The sequence below is a fragment of the Anolis carolinensis genome, chromosome 2 (genome assembly GCF_035594765.1).
Source record: "Anolis carolinensis isolate JA03-04 chromosome 2, rAnoCar3.1.pri, whole genome shotgun sequence".
NCBI lineage: Eukaryota > Metazoa > Chordata > Lepidosauria > Squamata > Dactyloidae > Anolis > Anolis carolinensis.
This window is the reverse complement of record NC_085842.1, coordinates 43,703,142-43,729,498: the sequence shown is the minus strand read 5'-3', so window position 1 is coordinate 43,729,498 and position 26,357 is coordinate 43,703,142. Positions and strand designations below refer to the sequence as shown.

The 26,357-nt window shown below is 41.6% G+C and overlaps 1 protein-coding gene across 4 annotated transcripts in view; it reads left to right on the top strand.

The window, feature by feature from the left end:
- The window catches only part of suclg2 (succinate-CoA ligase GDP-forming subunit beta), a 273,247-nt gene that overhangs the window by 123,361 nt on the left and 123,529 nt on the right, over window positions 1-26,357 (top strand). For all 4 annotated transcript variants that reach the window (XM_062969690.1, XM_003217829.3, XM_008105400.3 and 1 more), the window contains 4 exons: window positions 2,727-2,826; window positions 2,925-3,015; window positions 9,696-9,848; window positions 11,434-11,523. In XM_062969690.1, the coding sequence (XP_062825760.1) occupies window positions 2,727-2,826; window positions 2,925-3,015; window positions 9,696-9,848; window positions 11,434-11,523 (434 nt within the window). The remainder of the gene's footprint in view (window positions 1-2,726; window positions 2,827-2,924; window positions 3,016-9,695; window positions 9,849-11,433; window positions 11,524-26,357) is intronic.

Genomic DNA, 26,357 nt, shown 5'->3' with positions numbered 1-26,357 from the left:
ATGATGAGATCTCGGAATTTTATTTTCCCTCTTAGATTGTAAAATACCAGTTTGCTAGTTTTATCTTTAATATGCCAGTAGCCAAGGCACCGAATGAGAGCCAAACATATTGTAGCCAAGTCCTTTACATTCCCTAATTGGTCTGTCTGTTCTGGAAGATGCATTTTTCCTCATTTAAAAGTGTCTGTTCCCACCCCCCACCATATTCCACAAAGTTTAGGGGGTGCATCTTGGCATTGCTACTTGATCTGGCTACATTTCTAGAACCCCTCTGGTCTCAACAACTACATATTCAAATTTGCTCTCTCCTAGCCTGAGTGCAGTTATTCAGTCAGGGATATCAGTAGGATTGTGGTTATGGATATAGTTGTGGTTCCGCTGTCCCGTCAGATTGATTCTGACTTAAGGCAACTCTGTTCTAGAGTGTTTTTGGCATGATTTGTTCAGAGGAGGAATGCCATTGCTTTCCTCCTAGGTTGAAAGAGTGCAACCTGTCCAGGGGGTGGGGGTGTCTAACTGTATGTAAGAAGAGAATGACCCGTCGAATGGACATTACTCATCCCAGCTTCCTTATAGTTGTCTTATTTATGAATGAGGAAAATGTAAGCACTGGCTAATCTTTCTGAAATAGAATTTCAAAAATATTTGAAATTGTATATGTTACCAAATGTTCCTTGTACACAACTTTGTTCCTCTTCATTGAACATTTGTGCTGTTTAGAATATGCTATGTAAGCAATATTTTTCTTTAAAAGTTTGTTTAAAAATAAGTCCTTCTGTGTAGAAAACAGTGATGTGTAAAAAGCTTAAATGAATACTGTTAATTAAAAAAAAAGATTTTTGCATTTTTTCAGACACAGGTCAGTTTTTAATACAACATTGCACCCACAGGAGAGTTAATGTCCCTTAGAGTGAAATGGAGATGTTGAGAAGAGTGAGAAATTGGAAAATCTTTTGATATAGACTGAACAAACTCTGCTGCAATACAGTTGCAGTATCCCAAAAATGATATAGAGGAAGATGCTTGTTTTACCATAGCTTGGTGTAATCCGTTCTGTGTTTTTCATATCTGTCCTTATTTTTTCATAGAGATTTAGCTAATCTGTTTTACTTTGACTCGGTATATAATTGATTCCAACAATTTTTAAGAAAGCATCTCCTTCATTGCCAAGTTGATTGACTCTTGTTTTGCAGGACTTGTTTTATAAGCCTGTGGGATGATATGCTTGCTTGAGCCAAATATATGTATTTTGTCCTACAGTTAATTTAGGATGTGGCATGCCAGCTAGAGTCTAACTTGTTTATTGCCATTACTTGATAGTTGCACATTGTCATATAAATTAGAATTGGATCACCAGATAAAGCCAGATTCTTTAAATGATAACTGCTAACTAGGTCTAAAGCACATTGTAAATAAAATGTCTGGAGAGTAGGAAGTTGGCTTTCTCTGACTTACATAATGCTCTCTTATTTGTTAGATATTCTCTAAAAGAACTGTGCAAGCATGTATGTAGCAAATTGGCAGAGGATAGAAGAGGAGCAATTTTTTTTGGTATAATTCCATATTTCATAAGGAATAACTACAGAGGATGTTGTGGGGTGAGTCCCCTCTCTGACCCACCTTAGCTTAGTACCGTATTAGTGGCTGCCCATGAATTAAGATAAAAACCTGGGGATTGAGTCTGGAGCCTATGCATGTAAAGAAGCTTGTCTAAAATTGAGCTACAGAGTTAGATAAAGTAGTCTGAAGTTGGGAATGAATTCATTTGATAAGAAAATAAACCAGCACTTCACAAGGGTTGTTGCATGCAACCATCACTATTACATAAATTACCTTCTGGCCATAATTCTCCATAAGTCAGAACCAACTTGAAGACACATGACGACAGCATTTGTGAGATACCACTTTGAAATCTGCTTGTGTGTGTGTGTGTTTATAAGCACTGGGATAAAAAATAATCTTGAAAAAATAAAGTTATTGAAGAAGAGCACCATGTAGAATTGTAACACTGTGCATTAATATAAGGCTGTGTGGAAGGGCTTATATTTATTGTTCAAATTGTGCCGTGAAGTCACATTATAAAATTAGCTAATCATTTGAATAATGAAAGTGTTTGAATTGGCAGAAATGGATGAGTTATCCACTTGGATAAGAGAATAATTGTTCAGCGGTTTTATGAAAGACGGGATCATGAATTGTCTTTTTGCAGGAAAGTGGAGAGAAGATACTAACCGTAGGATTTGAGAATTAGTAGTTCAGATTGGAAAGTAGAAGTGCAAAGTAGCATTACTATAGGGGAAATAAGATTTAATATTATTTATACAATTGGTAGAAAAGTTGGAAGTCAACTTTTAATTCCTTTATTTTCCTTTCTGTAACCTATTCTAATGTTGTCTGTATTCCTTTTAGTTATAGTTTTAGTAGTTTTTCATTTAGTAGTGGTTAATAGTCTGTAATGTATTGCTGTACTGCATGTACAGTATGACCCCTCCCTTAATATCTATGTATTCAATTCAGTACCCACGATTTCACTATTAACCAGTTTCAGGTATCCATGGGGGGGGGGGGTTCTTGGAACCCATAGCCCATGGATTCAGGAAGGCATATTGTATTATTTTCTTTCAGGTATATAGATTTTAGTAAATAAAATTTTAAAATGAACTTATCATTACTGTACTCAAATAAGACATTTTAATTACACTGATTTTGTTCGTTTTCTCATGCAGAAGCTACAGAAATTGTATTGAAGGCTCAAATTTTAGCTGGAGGGAGAGGAAAGGGTGTTTTTAGCAGTGGACTGAAAGGAGGAGTGCATCTGATGAAGGAGTAAGTGAGAAATTACAGCAATTATTATTAGTCTTAATTCTTCGTATGCGATCTTTCAAAAAAAAAATCATACATATTCTCCCCTATCTTTCATGTAGCCCCAAAGAGGTTGGGAAGCTTGCAGAGCAGATGATTGGATACAATCTCATAACAAAGCAAACACCAAAAGATGGCGTTAAAGTTAAAAAGGTAAGACAGTCCTACTGAAAACCATTGAAAATCAGAATTGACATTGTCAGATGCAGTTTTATGTTATTGGAAATCCACAGCTTGAAGCTGTTAGGGAAATTACAGTTCCTAATATGGATCAGATCGGCATTTTACAGACATTAACTTTCCCCAATTCACATTTCCAAATTACTGTATACTATTGATCTGATAATAGAAATCACCAGTTGTTTTGTACTCTTTTCTTTACAAGACTTTAAAATTTACTGTTAGACATTCACTCAAAAAAGAAATGTCATGCAAGCTTTCTCTGACTGGCATAACTGGCAGGAAAAAGAATAGAATTGAAAGGTCAAGCACTAGAATCAAATCATTATGGCTGCATATTGGAGCTTCTAACCTCATGATGAGCAAAGTGGCAAGGATATAGAAAGTTCAAGGTTTAATTTTTGACATCTCCATTTAAAGGGTCTCATCTAGGAGCTGTAGGAAAGACTTCTGTTCAAGAACTTCAGTCACTACTAAGAAATGATGGTATTTGAATAGATGCAGGGCTTGGAAATCTTGTGTTTCTGTCCTTTGTCACAGGAATGCTCTGTTAGTTGAAAATATGGAATTGCTTGATGAATTCAGGGCTAGCATGTCCTTGATATTATAGGATTTTATGTCTTTAAGTAGAAGCCTTAAAACTCTGAATTGAGGACTGGAAAATACAAGTTAATAGAGCAAAAACTAGATTATGCTGAGCACATAATGAACTAAACATATAAAAAGGCAATGTCCTGGTCATAAAATGTTTTATCACAAACTGTAGTTATCCACTATATCATGTATATATAGATGTTTCATTGGTTTCAGCAGATCCCATTGGCATGTAATAATTGCCCATGGGATTGCTGCAAGAATATTTTAGATGTGGAAAGACTCTTCCCATCTTTTTTAAATTTCTCAATATCCTCCCAGACACTCCTTAAACTGACTTCAGCCTGCTGTTTTTCTCTTTTATGTGTGATTGAAATATGAGATCAATTTTTAGATGGTTAAACCTGAAAATAAGGCTTCTACTTACTTTTGAATCAATTGGTAATGAAAGACTGGTACAATTGGAATAGTTTATTTAAATGAACATTCACTAAAGCACCCTTTAGAGTAGTGAATCCTAAACTCTAATACTCTAGGTTAGTGGGTCTCAACCTCTGGGTCCCCAAATGTTTTGGCCTTTAACTCCCAGAAATCCTAAGAGCTGTTAAGCTGGCTGGAATTTCTGGGAGTTGTAGGCCAAAACACCTGAGGACCCATAGGTTGAGAACCACTGACCTAGGTCTTGAAGACGTGAACTCCCAGAAGCCTCTGTTACCTTGGTCAATGATTAGGGATTCTGGGAGTTAGAGTCCAAAACAGTATGTACACGCCTGGGAGAGTTTCTAAATCTGTGTTTTGAAATCTTCCAGGATTCAAGTAATGACTAGCACTGAAGGATTTATAATATCAGGATACTGGTTTTTTGCAGCATCAATATGATGCTGCTACCAAGAAAACAAATCCTATTCTTAAATTGTCATGATTAACTGTGCTAAGAAAAAGGATTTCTGTCTGGGTGAAATCATGGCAGGAATGCTGCATCTGTTTTTTTTTCAACTGAATAATTCACAGACCCAGAGAATCAGGTGGTACAGCTTTTCCTAGGCGATACCACTCACCAATTTTTCTCTCTCCTTGATTACTTAAAAACTCTCGTCCACCCCTTTTCTTTTACATGGCTCCATTCTCCCTCCACTGATAATTTTGTATGAGAAAATAAGGTCTTCACCTGTAAAATTCCCAGCAAACCACTGGAACTACAATTCCCCAGCTAGTTTGAGAAGATAGGAGGGAAGCACAGATGGTGTCCTTGTCGAAAAATGAAAATACTTTTCTTTCTCTCTAGTGATACTTAAAATGTTGGTGCAAAATCATTTTGTCTTAAATAAACAGAGCTCCCCGGCTCCTTCAGAAGTTAACAGCTATTTTATAGGTTTACATAAAATTCTCTTAGGGCATCTTGGCATTTGGAGAACCTGGTTATCTGCAGAGACAGTTTCTGTGTATTACAAACTTATTAACTGTTCCCTTTCTCTAAGCAGTAAGAGAATTAACTTGAGTAAAGTTTCAGTTGAAGACCTGAACGATTAAAAAAAATGGCCAACCATGGAATGTTAAATCATTCTGAAAAAATTCAGTAATAGTGAGTTGGTGAATATAGGATTCCATTAATTTCTTTAGTCTGCTATCCCATTTTCATTTTGGATAACTTGGGACAATATTAAAAATCTAGGTGAAGACCATTCATATCCTTGCAGAGGCCAGTCAACAGTTCCATCTTCTGGAACTTCTGAAAAAAGATTTGCACCTGATATTCTGCAAGGTTTCCAAGAGAAATTCTCTCTGTATATGACAGCCATTTGTATATGCATTATTCCTAAACCAAGCCATTTAGCTGTATCTTGAAGAGGGGATTCTTGCTTGATCTTCCAAGCTGACATGTTTAATAAAGGATGAGGATGCTAGAGTTTTTTTCCTAACTAAGCATGAGTATGCTTTTTCCTTATTTTCTTTTCAAAGGAGAATGAATAGTGTTCACTGTGTTAAGGTGTCTGGAGAATAATATTCTTGATATTATGTACTTCACCATGTGACCCCCCCCCCCTCCTATTGTGATCTTGATGTGTGTCCACTATCCATCTAGAATATCTCTCTGATTGCTGTAGAACAGCTAGGAAAGTGGTGTTCTCCCCATCTTCATCCTTTGTGTCACGCCCGAGGCAATGGAGCACCAAGAACCAGACGCAGAGACCAATATTTATCTAATATCTTTATTAAGTAAATATTTAAAAGTATTAAAAACAAGTGAAGAATATAGTTCAGAAGCAGACCTATCAAATGAGGTCAAATATTGTCCAAAAATGTATTGTCCAATAAATGATATTAGAGTTCAAAGTTTTTAATCCAATAACCGAAACACACACTATTGCCAAGCAATAGTGTGGGGAAAATGCCCAGAGTCTTTGAAGTCCAAGGTAGCTTGAGAACAAGGCTGGAAACAAACTTGAATCATTAAACAAGGTCCGTGACTAGGAACAAGGCGAAACAGAGATTCTAAGAACAAGGTCCGTGGCTAAAAACGAAGCCAGACAAATCTTGAATACTTGATCCGGAAGGCAAGGAACTGGGGTTGCGGACTTTGCGAAGTCCACACAAGGCTGGAAACACGAAGTTGCTTCTGGAGCTGCTCTGTTGACTCCGCAACAATTCTAACGTGCCAGGCACCTATATTGGGGTCTTGTTTTCCCGCCAACGACCTCTTTCCCTAGAGAACGGGAAACGAAACCCAACTTTGTCCAGATGTGAAACTCCTTAGAATTTCCCAAGGGAAGCATGGCTAATCAGCCTGTTGTTTAGCTGCAATCCGTAAGCTCCTGTGAGTCTGTTCTCTCACTCCCCTGTCTGCAGAATAGGACTGTCTCCTAGGGAACAGGGGTGAGGAATGCCCAAGGTCTGTTTTACTGGGTTCTTGGGCGAAAACATCAACATCCGGCAGCTGGAAAGATTCCGGCTCTTGTTGAACCGGTGAAAACCCCATGTTTTCGTCTTCATCTGTCACGATGGCACTAGGAGCAGGACTACAAGGCCCATGAGGCATCACACTCTGGGAGGTTTCAGCAGAAGACACAGTTCTTGAGGGGTTAAATAGTACTTTCTGCTTTGACTTTTGAAAGTAGTGCCTCACACTTCATAAAAAGGTTCCTATTTCCCTCCTTCCGTTTTGCTTGTGTTTTTATGTTCTAGGCAGTTGCCTACAATTTGATTTCTCAAATTAGGGTTTATATACGTAAGTGTATTCAGACAGAGATGGACATGAAATTGAGAATTGGTTTTAATTAGAAAGCAGTGTTTCTTCTTTTATCTGCATGCAGTTTTGCAGAATTTGGCACTCAAATACTGAACACCATATTACATCTCTGTGTGGCATGTCTCTGAGTCTCCAGACATTGGGAGGGTAAATTATCATCACAGTACAGTATCAAGAAAGAGGAACTTTGGACAAACCATTACTGTAGTATTTATGAAGTCCTATAGACCCTATACTGTGGATGAAGGTGTCATTGAATGCTGGCTGATCTATGATCTATGATCCAGCACAATGGAATCTTTTGGAAATCACCTTAAACACAAAGTATAATGGAAAAAAAACATCTAAAATGGAAACAGGACTAAGCAGACCTTTAATCTTAGATTTTACCTATATAGCTGTGACTTTTTCATATTTAGTATAAACATAAATAATAAAAAGATAGTCACTTCTTTCTCTATGTAGGTTGTCACCTGAATATTTATAACTCAACAATACGTATTTTGTTAGCTCTTGACTTCAACTAGCACATCCAGAGATAGTGATATAAACAGAATTATGTAAGGAATGAGTCCAAACAAAAAAAGATGTGTGATCATAGATAGACATAAATATCCAATACAGTAGAGAAAACTGCAAGGAAAAATGAATATAAGCAGTATTCTATACAATACATGATTGAAATAAGGTCTGTTTTGCTGGAGGAACAAAAGGTCTTTGGTATTCACAAGTGAGTTTCAGAAGAACTAAATTTGAAGAACTCAGAATCCTGTACGTTATACAGTACCTGCCATTAATACCATTTGTTCAGATTTAAAGTCCAATTTTTAAAATAGCCTTGGATTGGTTTTTGGTGCTTTTTTAAGGGAAGGAAGGAAGGAAGCAAAGAGGAATGAAGTCTAGATGGAAAGAACAAGATGCATACAAAATAGATAGCAGGATTGGGTCGAAGCCCAGGAAGCTTTGCTGAAAACCCCATTTGGTGTTCAAAGAGCAGCGCCAATATTCAGTGCTTCCTCCCAAAGAAAAGTGACCTCTTTTATCCATTAAAAACAAGTTCAGCATTAAGCACCAGAGTGTGATATTTTCCCCCCAATGAGCAGTTGAAATAGAAAATCCATATTTTGTAGATATAATAATTAGCTAATAAAAATATGGGTTATGGAAAACCATCTCATGTCAATACAAAAATTTTTAAGGATTAAAGAATAAAGGAGATATTAAGGTCCTAAATCACTGAATCTGTTGCCCTTACGGGTTTATTCAATAGGTTATTCTAATTGGGAAATATAGTTGCCTTTAAAGATATCCTTATATTGACACCTACAGTGAAGCTTTGACTAAAGCTAATTTAACTAAACAAAAGTTTAGTATAGGGGTCTAAACATGGTAAGTACTGACTAGAATAAACCCATTAAAACAATAGGATTTCTATAAGTGTTGATTTTGTTGTTGTGTGTCTTGAAAATATTCAGTAACTGCTTGTAAAGTAAATCTGTTTGGAGCTAGCGATTATATTATATTATTCATTAGATCTATACCCCATCTTTCTTTTTAAAACAGCTCAGAACTGCAAGTAGAAAGTATAGTTAAAATCAGAAATTATTTATATCTAGAACACATATAGGAAATTTAAATTTTTGAATTGTTTTGGAAGGAAGCCATCTTGGGTCCCACTTTGGAAGAATGGTTACTTATAAACAAACAAACAAACTTAGCTGCAATCAAATTATTCTTCTAAAAACATCAAAATCCATCAACTAATAACAAAAAACAAACTCGTGATTTTCCCCTAAAGGCTGAAAGAACAAAGTGTGGATGAAAATGGAATTTCTGGTGGGTCCATCTAATGATGGACTACTAATGGCATAACAGGTGATTCCAGTGTCCCATGGGACACCCTCCTCCAGGTACAGAATTTCCAGAATCAACTCTGGAGAGGAAGGAGTCTTCTAGAGGTAGCATTTGTGTGACACAAAGAACATGAGATGGGAAGGGAATAGTTCCACTAGTGAAGCACTGGATTTACCCCATTGTTTATGCTAGTTTTCTGTTGTCATCTTATTCCGAATGGCTGTGGTTGTTCCGTCTATGGAATTTTATGAAACTCACCTCACTGTCATACCATTATACAGTTGCATAATGTGCTACTGGAATGATTGATTGGTTCAGCTTTTCAAGCTGACTTGCATTAAAAGTAGTATTAGCAGTAGCAGGTGATACAAGCTTTTATTGGAGTGGAGCAAGAATTGTGTCATGTTTCTTTGTAAGCACCTAAGCTGCTCAACCCAGCCTGTCTCACACAGGTGACCATCTTTGAAACAATAAAAAGATACTAAAATTATGCAGTAATACTTTTTTCTCCATTTTTATAAGTTGTGGAAAAAGTCAAACCTGGCTTTTAATTTTTTCCCTTTTATTTGTTATTCCTTTTGTTGAAAGCATTTCTAAAAGGATCAAGGTAGGTATAATATTACTGAATCTGTGGATCTTTAGCTTGTGAATCTGTGGATCTTTAGTTTGTAGATGTTTCTTGCCAGTGGTGTACACTCCTTTCTATCTTATGGTTGATTTCCATGCTTTTAAGAAAAATGAAATGGAAAGGAACAATGTGATACCTATGTCCAGATAAAGTCATTAATCAGTGAAGGACTGGATAATGAGTTAAACTTTATTTATTACAGTGCAATGTGTTCTCGCTGAATAACTGTCAGTTTCTACTTTAGGAGCCTGTGTAATTCCAACACAGCCAATAAAATACTGTCTCTATTGGATAGTGTGAATAATACATTACTAAATGGTACCTTTGCAGGTTATGGTGGCAGAGGCACTAAATATTTCCAGAGAAACCTATTTTGCAATATTAATGGATCGAGCTTGCAATGGACCTGTTCTAGTTGGCAGTCCGGCAGGTGGGGTTGACATAGAAGAAGTGGCAGCTACAAGCCCAGAGCTCATCTTTAAGGTAAGTTTCAAAATTTGGCTAGAAGGTTTAAAACACCTCAGATAAAAGAACATGCTCCTTGTCAGAGCTTGAAAAAATGTTTTTAGTGTGGGAGGGTGCTGCAGTTCCCCTAAATACTTAGCAGGAGACTCTGACATTTGTACACCTAAACAAAGTAACTTGTCCAAGCTGTGCTGACCTGCATTTGATCGGTTATTATTCCTGTACAGCAGAAGGGAATGGGACTGGATGGCCCTTGTGGTCTCTTCCAACTCTATGGATCCTTTGATTGTATAATAGGAGGTGGCTTCCATGTAACATCTACACAAGCTATTCTAAATACGAGTATTACCCTCATAAGCAAGTATATTGTAGTTATGTTTAGTGAATTTACTCCCAGGTAAGTAGCCGTAGGACGTAAGCACCCTTATTTTAACAAATTAGGGCTGATTACTCTATACAATCTAGAAATTTTAGTAAAAAAATCAACTTCAAAAAACTGGGTAGACTTACAGTGTGTGAGTACTGTAGTTGAACTGTGATTTAAAAAAAAGGAACCATCCCCTGAGTAGCTAAAAGCATGCATTTCGCTTGGCCCTGGAGAACCTTAAAAAATCATCAAATCCTTCTAGCTTCTCAATTGTACCACCACTTTTAGCCTTGTTGAATGTCTGAAAAGCAGAAGTGGCCCCTGACGCAGTGCTGGTGCATTTTCTCTACGCAAAATTATATTTGACTAACAAAATCCATAATTTTGGCCCCAAAAGCTGATTTATACAGGAGTACATATGGTGGCATAATAAACAGAATCAAATGACAAAGCTTTTCATAAATGGTAGGATGTAAATGGAACATGGAATATTGACATTCCAAAACACATCAAGAAATCTAACAAACAATTAATCTTAATTTCTATGTAAAAAAGATGGGAGCACTGAAATGTGCAGTCTTCTACCTGCTGTCTGACGTGGTATAGTCTAAGAAAAGCTGTACCACCTGATTCCCTGGGTCTGTGAATTATTCCGTTATCTCCCAGCTAATAAAAATGTCCCACTTCTTGAGCAATGCAAAAAAGATTTCCTTACTGTAAACAGAATATTGCTTTTTCATTGTACAGTTATTATATGTTGCTATACTGATGAACAGTCTACTGTGTTATGCCATCTGCATCTTTCTACTTACATATACATTTGAAACGTACACTTGTTGGAAGATGTGTTATTGCTGGGCACCATTGGTTCGGCTCCTTGCCAAATCAAGTCATAAAAATTAACAGACTACGTATTCATCAACGCCATCTGTACAGTAATTAAAAGTGAAAACTGGTGTCAGATTGTCTTGTCAGCATGCCACCCTGAAGAATTACATGGTTTTTGGAGGGACTCTTTTTAGCATGGATGGTGTAGTAATTATAACATACCCTATAGGCAAAGGCTATAGCCTCAGTCTCAGCATTTGGGCAACTTGCCCTATTTTCATTACTAATTTGCAAATATATATATTGAGCCTCCCTTTTCTCTTTCTGTCTTCCTTGCATTTTCCTTCTTAAAGTTATAAATCTGTTTTTGGACTATCTTAGTGCTCATTTTGTCCTTTATTGTAACAGGAAGAAATAGATATTTTCGAAGGTGTAAAGGATACACAGGCTCTACGATTGGCAGAAAATTTAGGATTCAAGGGTCCTCTAAAACAGCAGGTAATTTTCACAGAAGCAAAACATGCTGGTGTTCAGGTTTTCTGGGAAACATTGTACTGCACACCAATCTAGTGTCAAAGCATCTTCATGCCTCTAATCTAGAAATCAATGCTGGAAGTCAGGGATGCCAGACCAATTCTTAAAATATGGGGTGGGGGTAAAGACAGGCAGGCATTCATTACGACTTCTGCAAACTTGTATATTTCTTTTTACAAAACAGTAAAGCAAAATACACAGTGAATACAGGTTGAGCATTCCTTATGCAGAATTTCAAAATCCAAAATACACCCAAATCCAAAATTGCATGCATAGCTTGCTGAATCCATAATTGTTTGCATGGGTAGCTAAGATAGTGATGCCTTTCCTTTCTGGTGGTTCAATGTAGGCAATTTTTGTTTCATGCACAAAATTATTAAAAATACTGTGTGTAAATTTACCTTCAGGGTATGAATATAATGTAAAAAACAGTAAAAAAATGTATTAAGACTTGGATCCCATTTCTGAGATATCTCTTTGTGTATATGCAAGTATCTCAACATGAAAAATCAAAACATGGAACACTTCTGATCCCAAGTAGGGTTTCCACTTGTAACTCCTTTTAGCCAAAGATCTTTTTACATGGCCTTGAGTGTATAAGTATATAAAATATCCATCAAGTAAAGTCAGCATTTTCAAGGCTTGTTAAATGAAGTGGGCAGATTTTCCTTTCTTATGAGCATAGCTCAGTAGTTCGCAACTTGTGACCTGTGGCCCACTGGTGGGCCGCAAGACCTAAAATAAGGTCCTTGTGACATGCGGGGAAAATCAGCTCTAGATTATTAAATATGATTTTCTGTGGGCGAGCAGATGGCGACTACTGGATGACATATGTTACTGTATCAGAAACTAGAGCTGATGTGGTCTATCCAATGCAATTCTCTGAATCAGCACCCTAAATAACCAAACTGAATCTAAAGTTGACCAAAAACTGATTTGTAACCCTTTTGGTACTAATGTTGGTCAAAGTGGTCCCTGGTCAAGTGGTCCCTTGTCAAAAAAGGTTGGGAAGCACTGGTATAGCTGAATCATTTGCTGCATGTAGTTGCTAACTGATTCATGTAAATGTCTAAAACAGCCACTAGGTGGCAAGGTAACAAATTCAGTTAGGGGACTCCAAATGAGGTGGTCATCTGGTTTTAAAAGCTTTGGTTTAGACTCTAGGCAGTGGTTTTCAACCTTTTCTTCACCATGGGCCCCCGTTTAAAAACCTTTTGTGGCCGTGGATCCTTCAGACTTAACTCAAAATTTAAGGCACTAGACTGCATCAAATAATTATTTCAATTTTCTCAGGAAAGTCCTTCAAATTAGAGCGAAGGGGATATAAATTATCTGTTAATGCACATACTCCTATTATATATTTTGTTTTTAATAATTCCATACAACTTCAAAATAATAACATAAATATTAATAATAGTTAATAATTTAATGATAATAGTGGTGATAGCAGAAATGTAATAACATTAATAGACAATAATAATGGCAACAGTAATATCAATAACTATAACAATAATCATGACACTACGACTACTACTAATAATAACCACAATAGCAATAATAATAACAACTTTTCTTTCAAATTGCCCATTTTTGTAGTATTCATTCAGATTAAACTGCAAAAAAACAACAACAACAATAACAATTTCTTCAATGCTTCACAGATGACATTGTGGCCCTGCAGGGGTCCCAGGCCCCAGGCTGAGAACCACTGCTCTAGAGCATTTCAGATAAGGGATATTCAATCTGTACCAATCATGTCACCAACTAAAGCAATTAATTAGATGGCTATGCTGTGTGGTGGTGGTGGGAATGTGGAGGGGTGGCTGTATTTTGTGATGTGTGCTGGGGAAAGCATTTAATTTAGTTGTACAATGTACAATGACAATAAAGTTATTCTATTCTATCAAGACAAGGACAAAATAATAAATGAAATATAAAAATATGAAAGCATAAAATTGATATAAAAAGGAAAACATGACAATATAAAAGAGCATATTAAGCAAATGCAAAGATGGCTATAAACCAGGATATATCTGGCTCAACTACATGTAGAGTCCTGATCCTGGGGGACTGAACACTTCATGAAGGCCTCAACTCCTCAACTCCTCCTCCCATTTCAGGAGCCTTCCTAGAGGTATGACACACAATACCAGAAATTTATCATCAGGACTTAATTCTTTGATCTCCTGGATTTGGAAGAAGGACAAAGCCTATACATTTTCTTCTTTCTATAAGCATCTTCTTACACGTGTTTGTCTTTCCAAAAGCCTATTTAGATAATTTTTTCATACTTTACAACCAAGAAATCAAACGACCTTCCCCCTCCCTGTGTAGTTGAAGGGGTAAGGTTCTAGGGGTGAAAGTGCATCTACCCTGTCAAATTAATTCAGCATGAAACACTAACTATCATGAATCTGTGCTATGGAATCATGGGAGTTGTAGTTTTACAAGATCTTTAGTCTTCTTTGCCAAAGAGTGTTGATGCCTCAGGAAACTATACATTTTTGATTCTATAGCATTGAATGCTTTAACTACCATAATTCTACAGTGTAAATGCATCCTTCACACTCATTCCTTAGAATACTGAATTTTACATTTAAATACCAGTTGATTACCATTTTATTGCAGCTACTGTAGTACTGTGTTGTTGCAGGCCTTAAAAGTTGCAATAGTTAATAATTCTTTAATACATTTAATAGTTATTAAATACACTACTATCGACTGCATCTTTGTGCTTCATTTTTCCTATTTTTAAAAAATTATTTTTAAGAAAAGCAAAGGCTTCCAGTTGCTTATTAAAGTTCACATAGTCTTCATATACATTTTGCCCTTCTAAATCAGAACAAGAAATCACAAACCATCAAGTCTGCACAGATTCATTTTGCAACTAATTTCTACTTTTACTGCTTTGGGAAGGAGAGTTGATAAATTGTTTTTGTACAGATTTTCCCATATCATCAAAATGTCACTTTTGTAAAACCTTTGAATTTTTAATATACCACTTCTAATTAATTTCCATCCCAACTGTGCAATTAACAAATGCATAATCATTAAGGTGATTAACATCCATTTGAAGATTTAGCAGTTTCTTTAATGAGAGAGAATTATTATTAAATCTTCTAGCTTTGCATGTCCTAATACTTAATTATTAGCACAATGCATGAACTGCTTAACTAAACAACAGCTAAGACATTTCTTCCTATGTGCTGTTTGACTTTGCAATGTGATTTACTGGAGCATCAAACCATAATGGCTACATCAGTGTAATCAAACGTCTGTTTAATGTAGTCTTGTCATAATCATTTATATTCCTCAATTGGTAGGTTCCAGAAAGAAACTCTAGTGAAACAATGTAAATCTAACGGCTCACATACCATTGTGATAAATTGAGTACTGCTTGGTGACTTCTTAGTTGTTTGTGAGATTTTGCTCCAAATTTATATTTATATTATTGAAGGTGTTTCCAATATTAATGGAGAATTTTTTGTTTTAAACTTGCTCTATACTACCAACTTGATTTGATACCACGCGTGAGAAGGACATGTTTGTTCATTTAAATATCCAGCATTGATTTTTATCCTGCTACTTACCTGAAATTGCTAATTCAGGTTAGAATTAGATCCATTGTTAAAGGGCTTTGATTACTGTACCACATGCATTTCTGAGTGCATAACATTTCTTTTGTCAGTGGGAACCATCAAGCCCATCTGTAGTGTAAATAAATAATAATGCTGTTGTTAAAGAAAGGCTGAAGTTAGCAGCTGATATCTCGCAATGCCTGCTTCCTTGGACTTCACTCTCCTGTTGGCAGAGAAACTCTTAAGAGTTGGAAGTCCAAAAAAGCAGCATTTTCAAGGTCTGCATCCAGTCCATTAACCTTGTCACTTTTCTCCAACCCCTATACTAAAAGGCTGACATAGGGCTTATCTACACTGACCATTTAATGTGGATTGAAAGAAGCTTAATTGTTCAATGTTTAGATAATGCACACCACAAACATGCACTGCAAACACTTTAAAACTGAGATAACAAAGCCAGAAGATACAGAATAATTAATTTACACCAGCACGCTCTAGTACCTCATATAATCCACATCACATGACAAAATCAACTCTGCACAATTCTGATTGCTGTCTAGACACCTGGAGTTTTCTCCTGATCCATACATTTATTTATTTATTTATTTATTTACAGTATTTATATTCCGCCTTTCTCATCCCAAAGGGGACTCAGGGCAGATCTCAATGTGTGTGATGACCCATGGGCCTTGTAGTCCTGCTCAGGACATTGTAATTCCTGATGAAGATGAAAACTTGGGTTTTTTACCTTCCCAGTCTGAACTGGATTCTTCTCAGCCAGATCTTTCCCAGGCAGATCTGGGAACCTTGCACCTGCAAGAAAGTTGTCTCCCAGAAGTATGTCAAACAAGCCCAGAGCCTACTTCTCCCGTGTTCTTGCGGCGGGAGTTTTGTAAACAACAGAGAAGTTTGGAATCAGCTTCGCGCAGGAGTGCGAGGATTGCAGCTAAGAATGTGGCCAATTAAGACTGCTTCTCGTGAGAATCTTTGGGGAGTCTCACATCTGGTCTCAGAGTTTAGCTTTCGGTTCTGATTCCCAGAGAACTGCTTCGGCGGGAAAGTTAGACTCTATTTAGGTGTTTTACCCGCGTAGTAACTTCGCGGAGTCAATTCGTCAGCCTACGGAGCGGGTCGCGTCTGGACAGCGCGCTCCGATTCAAGCCTCGCTCTCGCTCAAGCCTTGCCTTGCTATCCAGCCTTCACCTTGCTTCCCAGCCTTTGTTTACCTACGGACTTTGCCTTGTTTCCCAGGACCAATCCTTGCCTTGTACCACGGATTTTACCAAGTTATCCCACGGACCTTGTTCTTGTTCCTAGTTACCTTGTTCCACGTTCAAGCCTTGTTTCAAGTATCAAGTTATTTCCTAGCCTCGCTCAAGTTTCATGGACTAAAGGACCTTGTCATCTCCCCTCACTTTGCTTGGCAAAGTGAGTGTTTCGGTTATTGGATTACAACTTTGGACCTTAATATTTCTTATTGGACATTGCTTTTTTGGACTAATTCTGACCTTTCCTGAAAGGTCTAATTCTGGACTATTTTCTACACTTGTTTTTATTAACTTTATATATTCCTTCAATAAAGATATTAGATAGATTCTGGCCTCTGTGTATGGTTATTGGTGCTCTGCAGCCTAGGTCTTGACAGTTTGACTCCGCCACCCTAAGCACCAATTAACCTCGGCCAGAATGTCTACCGGAGTCGTACCTGGGCCGAGCGGCCAGCCGATTACCTACACCATCGACAAGGAGGAGGTGGACCGAATCCGTGATAAGCTCAATGCACAGGATGGAGAAATAAGGGGTTTGAAGGAACGCGGGATTCGTCTTCCGGCCATGGCGTTGCCAACCAAGTTTACTGGAGAAGCTTCTAAGGTTCATGTCTTCCGTCGCCAATGTCAAGCTTATCTAGAGGCCCGTGCTGCCGAGTTTCCCCAAGAAGACATCAAAGTGGCATGGGTTTACAGTCTTCTAGACGGGCCAGCGGCCAGCTGGGCGACGGCACTGTACGACCAAGCCTCTCCACACCTAAGATCAGCGCAACGCTTCTTGGACCACCTCAAGGAGACTTGGGGAATCGAGGACAAGTTGGAGGCAGCCGGTCACAAACTCCGTCGCCTTTTCCAAGGAGACAGACCTATGTCTCAGTATATAGCCGAGTTCCGAGTGCTGGCCCACAACACCGGCTGGAACGATGTAGCCCTCAGGGGACAATTCCGGGAGGGTCTCAACATTGAAATGCTGGAAGAAATCTCCAAGGTGGATCCTCCCCAGACCCTCGAGGCACTCATTGATCAATGTTTACGGGCTGAAGTCATGATTGCCAACAGGAAACAGTGGGTTCGAGGCCAGGGCGGTAGAGCCGGGGCAAAACCCCCCGCTCCCGCCAGCGTTCAGCCACGTCCGGTCTGGAGACCCCCACCGCCAACCCCATATCCCAGAGGGAGCGAGGAGGTGCCGATGCAGTTGGGCAATGTGCGTCCCAGACTAGATGCCGCCGAGAAGGCCCGTCGTCAACGCTTAAACCTCTGCTGGTACTGCGGGAACGGGGGCCACTTCGCCAGAGAGTGCCCAGCCAAAGGGAAGCCTGCCGCCCGTCTTGCGGCGGCGTCCTCCACGGAGACGAAGACGTCTGAGCCGACTGGCACACAGCCGGCGGGGGAAGCCAACGACCGGGTGTAGAGAGGCTCGCCAACCCGGTCAAAAAATCCATCCAAGAGCCGCCAACCGGGGTCCTGTTCCTTCTCGTGGTCACATTATGGTCAGCAAAAAGGGGACCCGTCATGATCCACGCCATGATAGACTCTGGAGCTACCAACAATTTCATCGATAGAGAGTATGCCGACTCTCTGGGATTACAATATCATGATTTCAAGAATGCCCGTGTGGTGCAAGCCATAGACGGCCGCCCCCTCAAGACGGGCCCCGTAAGTCAGTGGTCGGAACCCACCAGGATGTGGATAAGGGAACATATGGAAGAGATTTCCTTCTTTGTTACCGAGGTTCCCCATTTCCCTGTGATTTTGGGAATTCCATGGCTGACTCTCCACGACCCTAACATCTCCTGGTCCAACAGAGAACTGCAGTTTGCTTCACCGTACTGCCAAAACCATTGCCTCGTAGCCAAGGTATGCCACGCCACAGACACCGAGCCCATCATCACCTTGCCAAAGAAGTACTCCGAGTATTGGGATGTATTCAATGAGAAAGAAGCCGAAAAATTACCCCCACATAGACCTTATGACTGTGCCATTGACTTGGTGGAGGGGGCCCCGATCCCGCGAGGGCATCTCTACTCCCTGACTGAACCAGAGCAAGAAGCTCTCAGGGAATTCCTAGAGACAAACCTTCGCAAGGGATTCATCAGACCCTCTCAATCCCCAGCCGCCTCCCCAGTGATGTTTGTGAAGAAGAAGTCAGGGGAACTACGCTTGGTGGTGGACTACAGAGCATTGAACAATATCACCAAGCGGAACAGCTATCCCCTGCCCTTAATCTCGGATCTACTGGATCGGCTTCGAGGAGCCAAGGTTTACACCAAGCTGGATCTTCGGGGGGCTTACAACTTAGTTCGCATCAGGGAAGGGGACGAGTGGAAGACCGCCTTCCAGACCAAATTCGGATTATTCGAGTCCCGAGTTATGAATTTCGGTTTATGCGGAGCCCCCGCAACGTTCCAGCATTTTGTCAACGACATTTTTCAGGACTATCTAGACAGGTTCTTGATAATCTACCTGGACGATTTTTTGGTGTTTTCTAGATCACAATCAGAACATGAGAACCACGTCAAAATGGTGTTACAACGATTGCGGGATCATGGACTTTATGCCAAGCTGGAAAAATGCGCCTTTGATCTACAAGAGGTAGATTTCCTTGGTTACCGCATCTCGCCTCTAGGGCTTTCCATGGATCCAGCCAAGGTTTCAGCAGTATTGGAATGGCGGGCGCCAACTAACAAGAAAGAGGTGCAGCGTTTCTTGGGGTTCGCGAACTATTACCGCAAGTTCATTCCAGATTTTGCCCGCTGGTCCGACCCCATCACTAGCTGCATCCGTGGAAAGCAGCCTTTCCGCTGGACTGATCAAGCAGAGAAAGGGTTCCAGCAACTAAAGAAACTATTCACCTCCCAGCCAATTCTACAGCACCCAAATCCTGGAACCCCTTTTGTGGTGCAGGCGGACGCCTCTGATGTGGCAATTGGGGCTGTACTCTTACAACCGGTGGGAGATCACCTCCATCCCTGTGCCTTTTATTCTCGTCAACTAACCACACCAGAGAGGAATTACACCATTTGGGAAAAAGAACTACTGGCCATAAAGGCAGCCTTTGAAACTTGGAGACATTGGCTAGAAGGGGCCAAATTTCCCATTGAAGTCCACACTGATCATCGTAATCTAGAACATCTAAGTACTGCCCGCAAACTAAATCAGAGGCAGCAACGTTGGGCTTTATTCTTTGAACGCTTCAACTTCCAGATCCATTATGTGACCCCAGCCCAAACCAAGCAAGCAGACGCCCTGTCACGTAAACCGGAATACGCTGCAGGACGCAAGGAGACCTTTGAATCCCAACTGCTACAACCCGAGAACTTTGCCACGCTCACGGTGGGGAACACCAAATCCATTCCCATTGGTTCAACTTCCCCTACTCCAGGACCCATCTGTGCTCAAGAAATCAGGGCTAGTCAGCAAGCAGATGCCTGGGCGCAGGACCAACTTCGCCAAGGTCTGCACTTTCCCTTTTCGCTTAAAGATGGGCTGCTCTGCTATAGAAATCATGTTTATATCCCACCCGGACCGGGCAGGGAAAAAGCGCTTCGTCTGTGTCATGACTGCAAACCAGCAGGACACTTCGGACTATTTAAAACTATGCATTTGATCCTAAGGGATTTTTGGTGGCCCAAGATCCGCAAGGATGTGGAAAAATATGTCAACACCTGCCCAGTATGCCAGCGCTCCAAGATACGAAGGGAGAAGCCCTCAGGGCTTTTACACCCCCTTCCTACCCCATCTCGCCCATGGGAAATAATTTCCGCGGATTTCATCACTGACCTACCACCTTCCTGTGGATTCACCACGATCTTGGTGGTGGTGGACCTTTTCACCAAGTTAGCCCATTTCATTCCCTGTGAAGGCCTCCCCACGGCCAAAGAAACTGCGGATCTATTTCTTCAACATGTTTTCAGACTACATGGATTGCCCAAGAGTTTAGTCACAGACCGTGGATCTCAATTCACCTCTCGTTTTTGGAAGGCACTACAAAAACTATTGGGCATAGACTCTCGCTTATCTTCAGCTCATCATCCCCAAACAGATGGGCAAACGGAGCGCACCAATGCCACTTTGGAGCAGTATCTTCGCTGTTATGTAAACTACCAACAGGACAATTGGGCTTCTCTGTTACCACTGTCTGAGTTTGCCTACAACAATGGAGTTCAAGCTTCTACAAAAGAAACGCCGTTCTTTGCAAACTACGGCTTCCATCCACGTTTCTTCCCCCCTGTCATTGAAACTTCAGAAGTTCCCGCAGCAGAGGATTGGCTGCAGGAACTCACAGCGGCGCAACAACTTTTGCTCCAGCAACTGGATCAAGCCAAGGAGGACTATAAACGCCACGCTGACAAACATCGCCAGCCGGGCCCCGAAATCAAGGTAGGAGATCGGGTTTTTCTGTCCACTCGCTTCCTGCCCTCCCACCGCCCTTGCCGGAAGTTAGATGCCCGTTTCATTGGCCCCTATCCAGTGGTGGCGCAACTTAACCCCGTGACTTTCAAACTCCAACTTCCGCGTTCAATGCGCATTCACCCAGTGTTTCACCGTTCCCTGCTCCTTCCGGCGGATGGTGTGCGACCTGATACAGACCAACCGGCCCCCCCTCCTGTTTTGATGAATGGGGAGGAGGAGTTCGAGGTTGAGGACATTTTGGATTCTCGCTTTCACCGCCGCCGCCTACAATATCTCATTGACTGGGTGGGTTTTGGCCCTGAGGAACGCTCTTGGGAAGACGCCTCCACAGTCCATGCTCCTGATCTAACCCGTCGCTTTCATCAGACCTATCCCACCAAACCGCGACCTCGCGCCTCGGGGAGAGGGCCCCAGTTTGGGAGGGGCCTTGAGGAGGGGGATAGTGTGATGACCCATGGGCCTTGTAGTCCTGCTCAGGACATTGTAATTCCTGATGAAGATGAAAACTTGGGTTTTTTACCTTCCCAGTCTGAACTGGATTCTTCTCAGCCAGATCTTTCCCAGGCAGATCTGGGAACCTTGCACCTGCAAGAAAGTTGTCTCCCAGAAGTATGTCAAACAAGCCCAGAGCCTACTTCTCCCGTGTTCTTGCGGCGGGAGTTTTGTAAACAACAGAGAAGTTTGGAATCAGCTTCGCGCAGGAGTGCGAGGATTGCAGCTAAGAATGTGGCCAATTAAGACTGCTTCTCGTGAGAATCTTTGGGGAGTCTCACATCTGGTCTCAGAGTTTAGCTTTCGGTTCTGATTCCCAGAGAACTGCTTCGGCGGGAAAGTTAGACTCTATTTAGGTGTTTTACCCGCGTAGTAACTTCGCGGAGTCAATTCGTCAGCCTACGGAGCGGGTCGCGTCTGGACAGCGCGCTCCGATTCAAGCCTCGCTCTCGCTCAAGCCTTGCCTTGCTATCCAGCCTTCACCTTGCTTCCCAGCCTTTGTTTACCTACGGACTTTGCCTTGTTTCCCAGGACCAATCCTTGCCTTGTACCACGGATTTTACCAAGTTATCCCACGGACCTTGTTCTTGTTCCTAGTTACCTTGTTCCACGTTCAAGCCTTGTTTCAAGTATCAAGTTATTTCCTAGCCTCGCTCAAGTTTCATGGACTAAAGGACCTTGTCATCTCCCCTCACTTTGCTTGGCAAAGTGAGTGTTTCGGTTATTGGATTACAACTTTGGACCTTAATATTTCTTATTGGACATTGCTTTTTTGGACTAATTCTGACCTTTCCTGAAAGGTCTAATTCTGGACTATTTTCTACACTTGTTTTTATTAACTTTATATATTCCTTCAATAAAGATATTAGATAGATTCTGGCCTCTGTGTATGGTTATTGGTGCTCTGCAGCCTAGGTCTTGACAATGTGCGTATACATGGCAAACGTTCAATGCCATTACACAAACAACATATATAGACAACCACATATAGACAGACACAGAGGCAATTTAACATTCCAGCTTCTGGCTTCATGAGGGTATGCTCGATTTCAGCCACAGGGGGAGCTGCTGCTTCATCATCCATTGTAACACCAAGTCCTTGGTAGAGTACTTCCTCATCTTCCACACACTGGAGATTTTACTTGTCCGAACGTGTCTCCCACTACGATCCACCTCGAAGTTTAAGATCCTCAGGTGAGGCCCTGCTGGCAGTCCCGCCAGCCTCACAGGTGCGGCTGGCAGGGACAAGAGACAGGGCCTTTTCAATAGTGGCTTCCCACCTATGGAACGCCCTCCCAAGTGAAGTCAGGCAGGCTCCCTCCCTCCTATCTTTCCATAGAAAAGTTAAGACCTGGTTGTGGGACCAGGCCTTCGAACAATAACAGCAGCATTAATTATTACTAAGTGTGTTGGAACTCAATGACAGACCCAGTTTTTTAGACTCTGAAAGCGCCAATCTGCATATTTTGTTATGGTTGAGCCTTCGGGCTCCGGTAATAAAAGAAGGGGTCATAAGACTCCTCGAGAGTCAGACTCTTTCGAGGAGCGTGAAAGGAAACGGCTCCGGGATTTGTTTACAGACCCGACAGATGAGGACTCATTTGAGGGTTTTTCTCAGGGTTTGGAGGAAGAGATGGCCAGCTCGGAGGAGGACGACATGGAATGGACTCGTGTGAGGGAGGATTTGGGTGTTGGGGAAACAGGCAATGAAAGCATGGGAGGTGATTGGCGGGTTGCAGGATCAGACCCATGGACTGGCTGGAGGGATGGAGCGGGATCCACAGCTGGGGATGCTGTGGGGCGTAGTCAAAGGTGCTTAAGCTCTGATGAGGATGATGATGTTGGGGCGCCTGGAATTGGGATGGCAGCTGACAGCGATGATGAGCTTGAACTGGGATAAAATGGGGTTTGGGATCAATGTCTAATTGCGTTGGGCAAGGTAATCTGGACGGACGCTTGGGCTTTTGTTTGGGAACTTCCTGAAGACGGGTGTGATTCGTTACTGGATACGTAAGTTTACCAAGGACACTGGGCATAGACGGAGGGAGGAACTGTGTTTTTCTCTGTGCAACTTGTGTTTAATCTCGATAGCTTGACCTCCGTTGTCTTTTTGACGGGCAATACCTACTCACACTGGATTGACGCTGGACTGACTGACTTCGACTCCGGATTATCCCTTCTGCTGGCTATCGGTGAGACCTTTGGACTTCTTGACTACTACGCTTGGCTGTAGACCTCTGGACTGGATTGGGACCCTGCTGACTGCCGTTACCCTGACTGCTGTGCCTGGACCTGGATATCGTTGGCCGCTGAACCCTAAACTGAATCCTGACTACGACCACTCTTTCGCTTGCTGCAGGAAGGAATAAACAAGCCTGGTTTATTCCCCTGCTGTTTCTGAGTAGCAGAGAGGAATCTGCCACCAGTCTGTTGTTTACATTTTGGCTCCTGCTGTTTCCCTTTTGTTTGCATTGTTTGCCAGGCTGAAGTAAGCACTTTTGATTTAATCCGGATTACACTTCTGTTTAACCCGGTTTATCCCTTTGAACCGTTTAAGCTCAAACTGAGCTGTTTTTTGTTATTTATCACACTGAAGTCAAGTGTTTGCCCTGTTCTTTGTTTCCTACGGGCATTTTTTAGTTCTGTAACCTCAATAAACTGAGTTTTGTTTTACTTGCTGGCGTTCTGTCTCTGACAGATTTATTGTCACAGACAGAACGCCACCAAATAAGGTTCAACACAGTTTATTAAAGTTACAGAACCAAAAATGCCCGTAAGAAACAAAGGGCTAGGCAAACACTTGCCTTCAATGTGAAAAGATACAAAAAGACTTTGCTGGAACTAAAAACGGTTCAAAAGATAAACCGGATTAAACAGGAGTTTAATCCGGGTTAAATCAAAAATGCTTACTTCAGCCTGGCACTTTAAACAAACAAAAGTTGATAAAGAAAGATTCAATGAAACACAAATAACTGGCAGCAGATTCCTCTCTGCTACTCAAAAGCTACGATTGAGTAACTAAGTTGTTACTCCTCCGTGCAACGAGCGAACTCCGGGTCCAAACACATCAATCAGGGTAGCAGCGGTCAGCAGGGTCCCAATCCGGTCCAAGGTCGAAAGCCAGGTACAGACGTCTTTAGTTCACCAGTTCCACCGATAGCCACAGAAGGGATAGTCCGAGATCGTAGTCAGTCAGTCAGTCCAGCGTCAATCCAGAGTAGACAATTAATGTCCGTCAAAAAGACGACGGAGGTCCAAGCTATCAAGATTAAACACAGGTTGCACAGCAAAAGCCCACACAGTTCCTCCCGCCGTCTATGCCCAGTGTCCTTGGTAACTTACGTATTCAGCAAACGAATCACACCCGTCTTCAGGAATTTCCCCAACAAGAGCCCAAGCGTTCGTCCAGATTACCTTGCCCAACGCAATTAGCCATTGATTCTAAACCCCATTTTATGCCAGTTCATAACTCCTCATCACTATCAGCTGCTATCCTAATTCCAGGTGCCTCATCATCATCATCCTCATCAGAGCTAAAACACCTTTGACTACGCCCCACAGCATCCCCAGCTGTGGATCCCGTTCCATCCCTCCAGCCCGTCCACGGGTCCGATCCTGCAACCCGCTAGTCGCCTCCCATGCTATCATTGCCGGTGACACCCAAATCCTCCCTCACACGAGTCCATTCCATGTCATCCTCCTCTGAGCTAACCATCTCTTCCTCCATTCCCTCAGTAAAACCCTCAAAGGAGTCTTCGTCTGTTGGTTCTGCAAATAAGTCTCGGAGCCGTTTCCTTTCACGCTCCTCAAGAGAGTCTGACTCTCGAGGAGTCTTACGACCTCGTCTCCCAGTATCGGAGCCATAAGGCTCAACCATAACACTATCCCCTCTCACAAAGGCCTCCTCCTCCAAAGGTGGAGACACAGCAGTGATCTCCTCGTCTACAGTGTTACGGCGCCCAGAAGTATCTAACTTCAACAAAGAACGGTGAAAAACAGTGTGGATCTTAAAAGAAGATGGCAAGCGCAATCTAAATGCCACAGAAGAAATCTTTTTAGCAATAGGAAAAGGACCCAAATACCGTGGCGCAAACTTTCCCCCAGCATGTTCAATATATTTAGAGGATAACCAAACCAGATCCCCTTCTTCCAACTCTTCCCCGGCTTGTCTATGGCGGTCGGCTTGAGTCTTCTGTGCTGCCTTAGCTTCTAATAACAACCGACGAGCAACATCATGTAAGGCAGCCATTTCAGAGGAACGGTACACCGGATCAGAGGAAACCACATTGGTTGACGGCGCCACCCCTCCCCGTGGATGAAAGCCATAAGTTAATTCAAATGGTGTGTGTTGACTAGACGTATGTACAGCGTTATTATAGGCGAATTCAGCCACCGACAGCCATTTTACCCAAGCACTCGGTTGTTCCAGACAGAAACAACGTAAATACTGCTCCAACAACCCATTAACTCTCTCAGACTGACCATCCGTTTGTGGATGAAAAGCAGAGGAGACATTCAATTTGGTTCCCAAACACTCATGGAAGTGCCTCCAAAAGCGAGACACAAATTGAGGAGCTCTGTCAGAGATAATAGCCTCAGGAGCCCCATGCAAACGGAAAATATGTTTGGTAAATAGTAAAGCCAATGTAGGAGCCGCTGGAATTGTTGAACATGGTATAAAATGAGCCATTTTAGAAAATAGATCCACCACCACCCAAATACATGTATAACCCCCAGACCTAGGCAAGTCAGAAATGAAATCCATGGAAATAATCTGCCATGGTCTCTCAGGAACAGGCAAGGAAGATAATAAACCCCTAGGGCGCCCGACAGGCGTCTTACTCTGCTGACATACTGCGCAGCTATCACAAAAACGGAGAATGTCCTGTCGCATTTTAGGCCACCAATAGTTCCTGGTAATGAGTTGTACGGTCTTAAACCTGCCAAAATGCCCAGCCATCGGTTCATCATGATGTGCCCTAATGACTTCCAACCTGAGTGCACCCGCCGGTACATAAACCTGTCCATTACGTACCAATACCCCTTC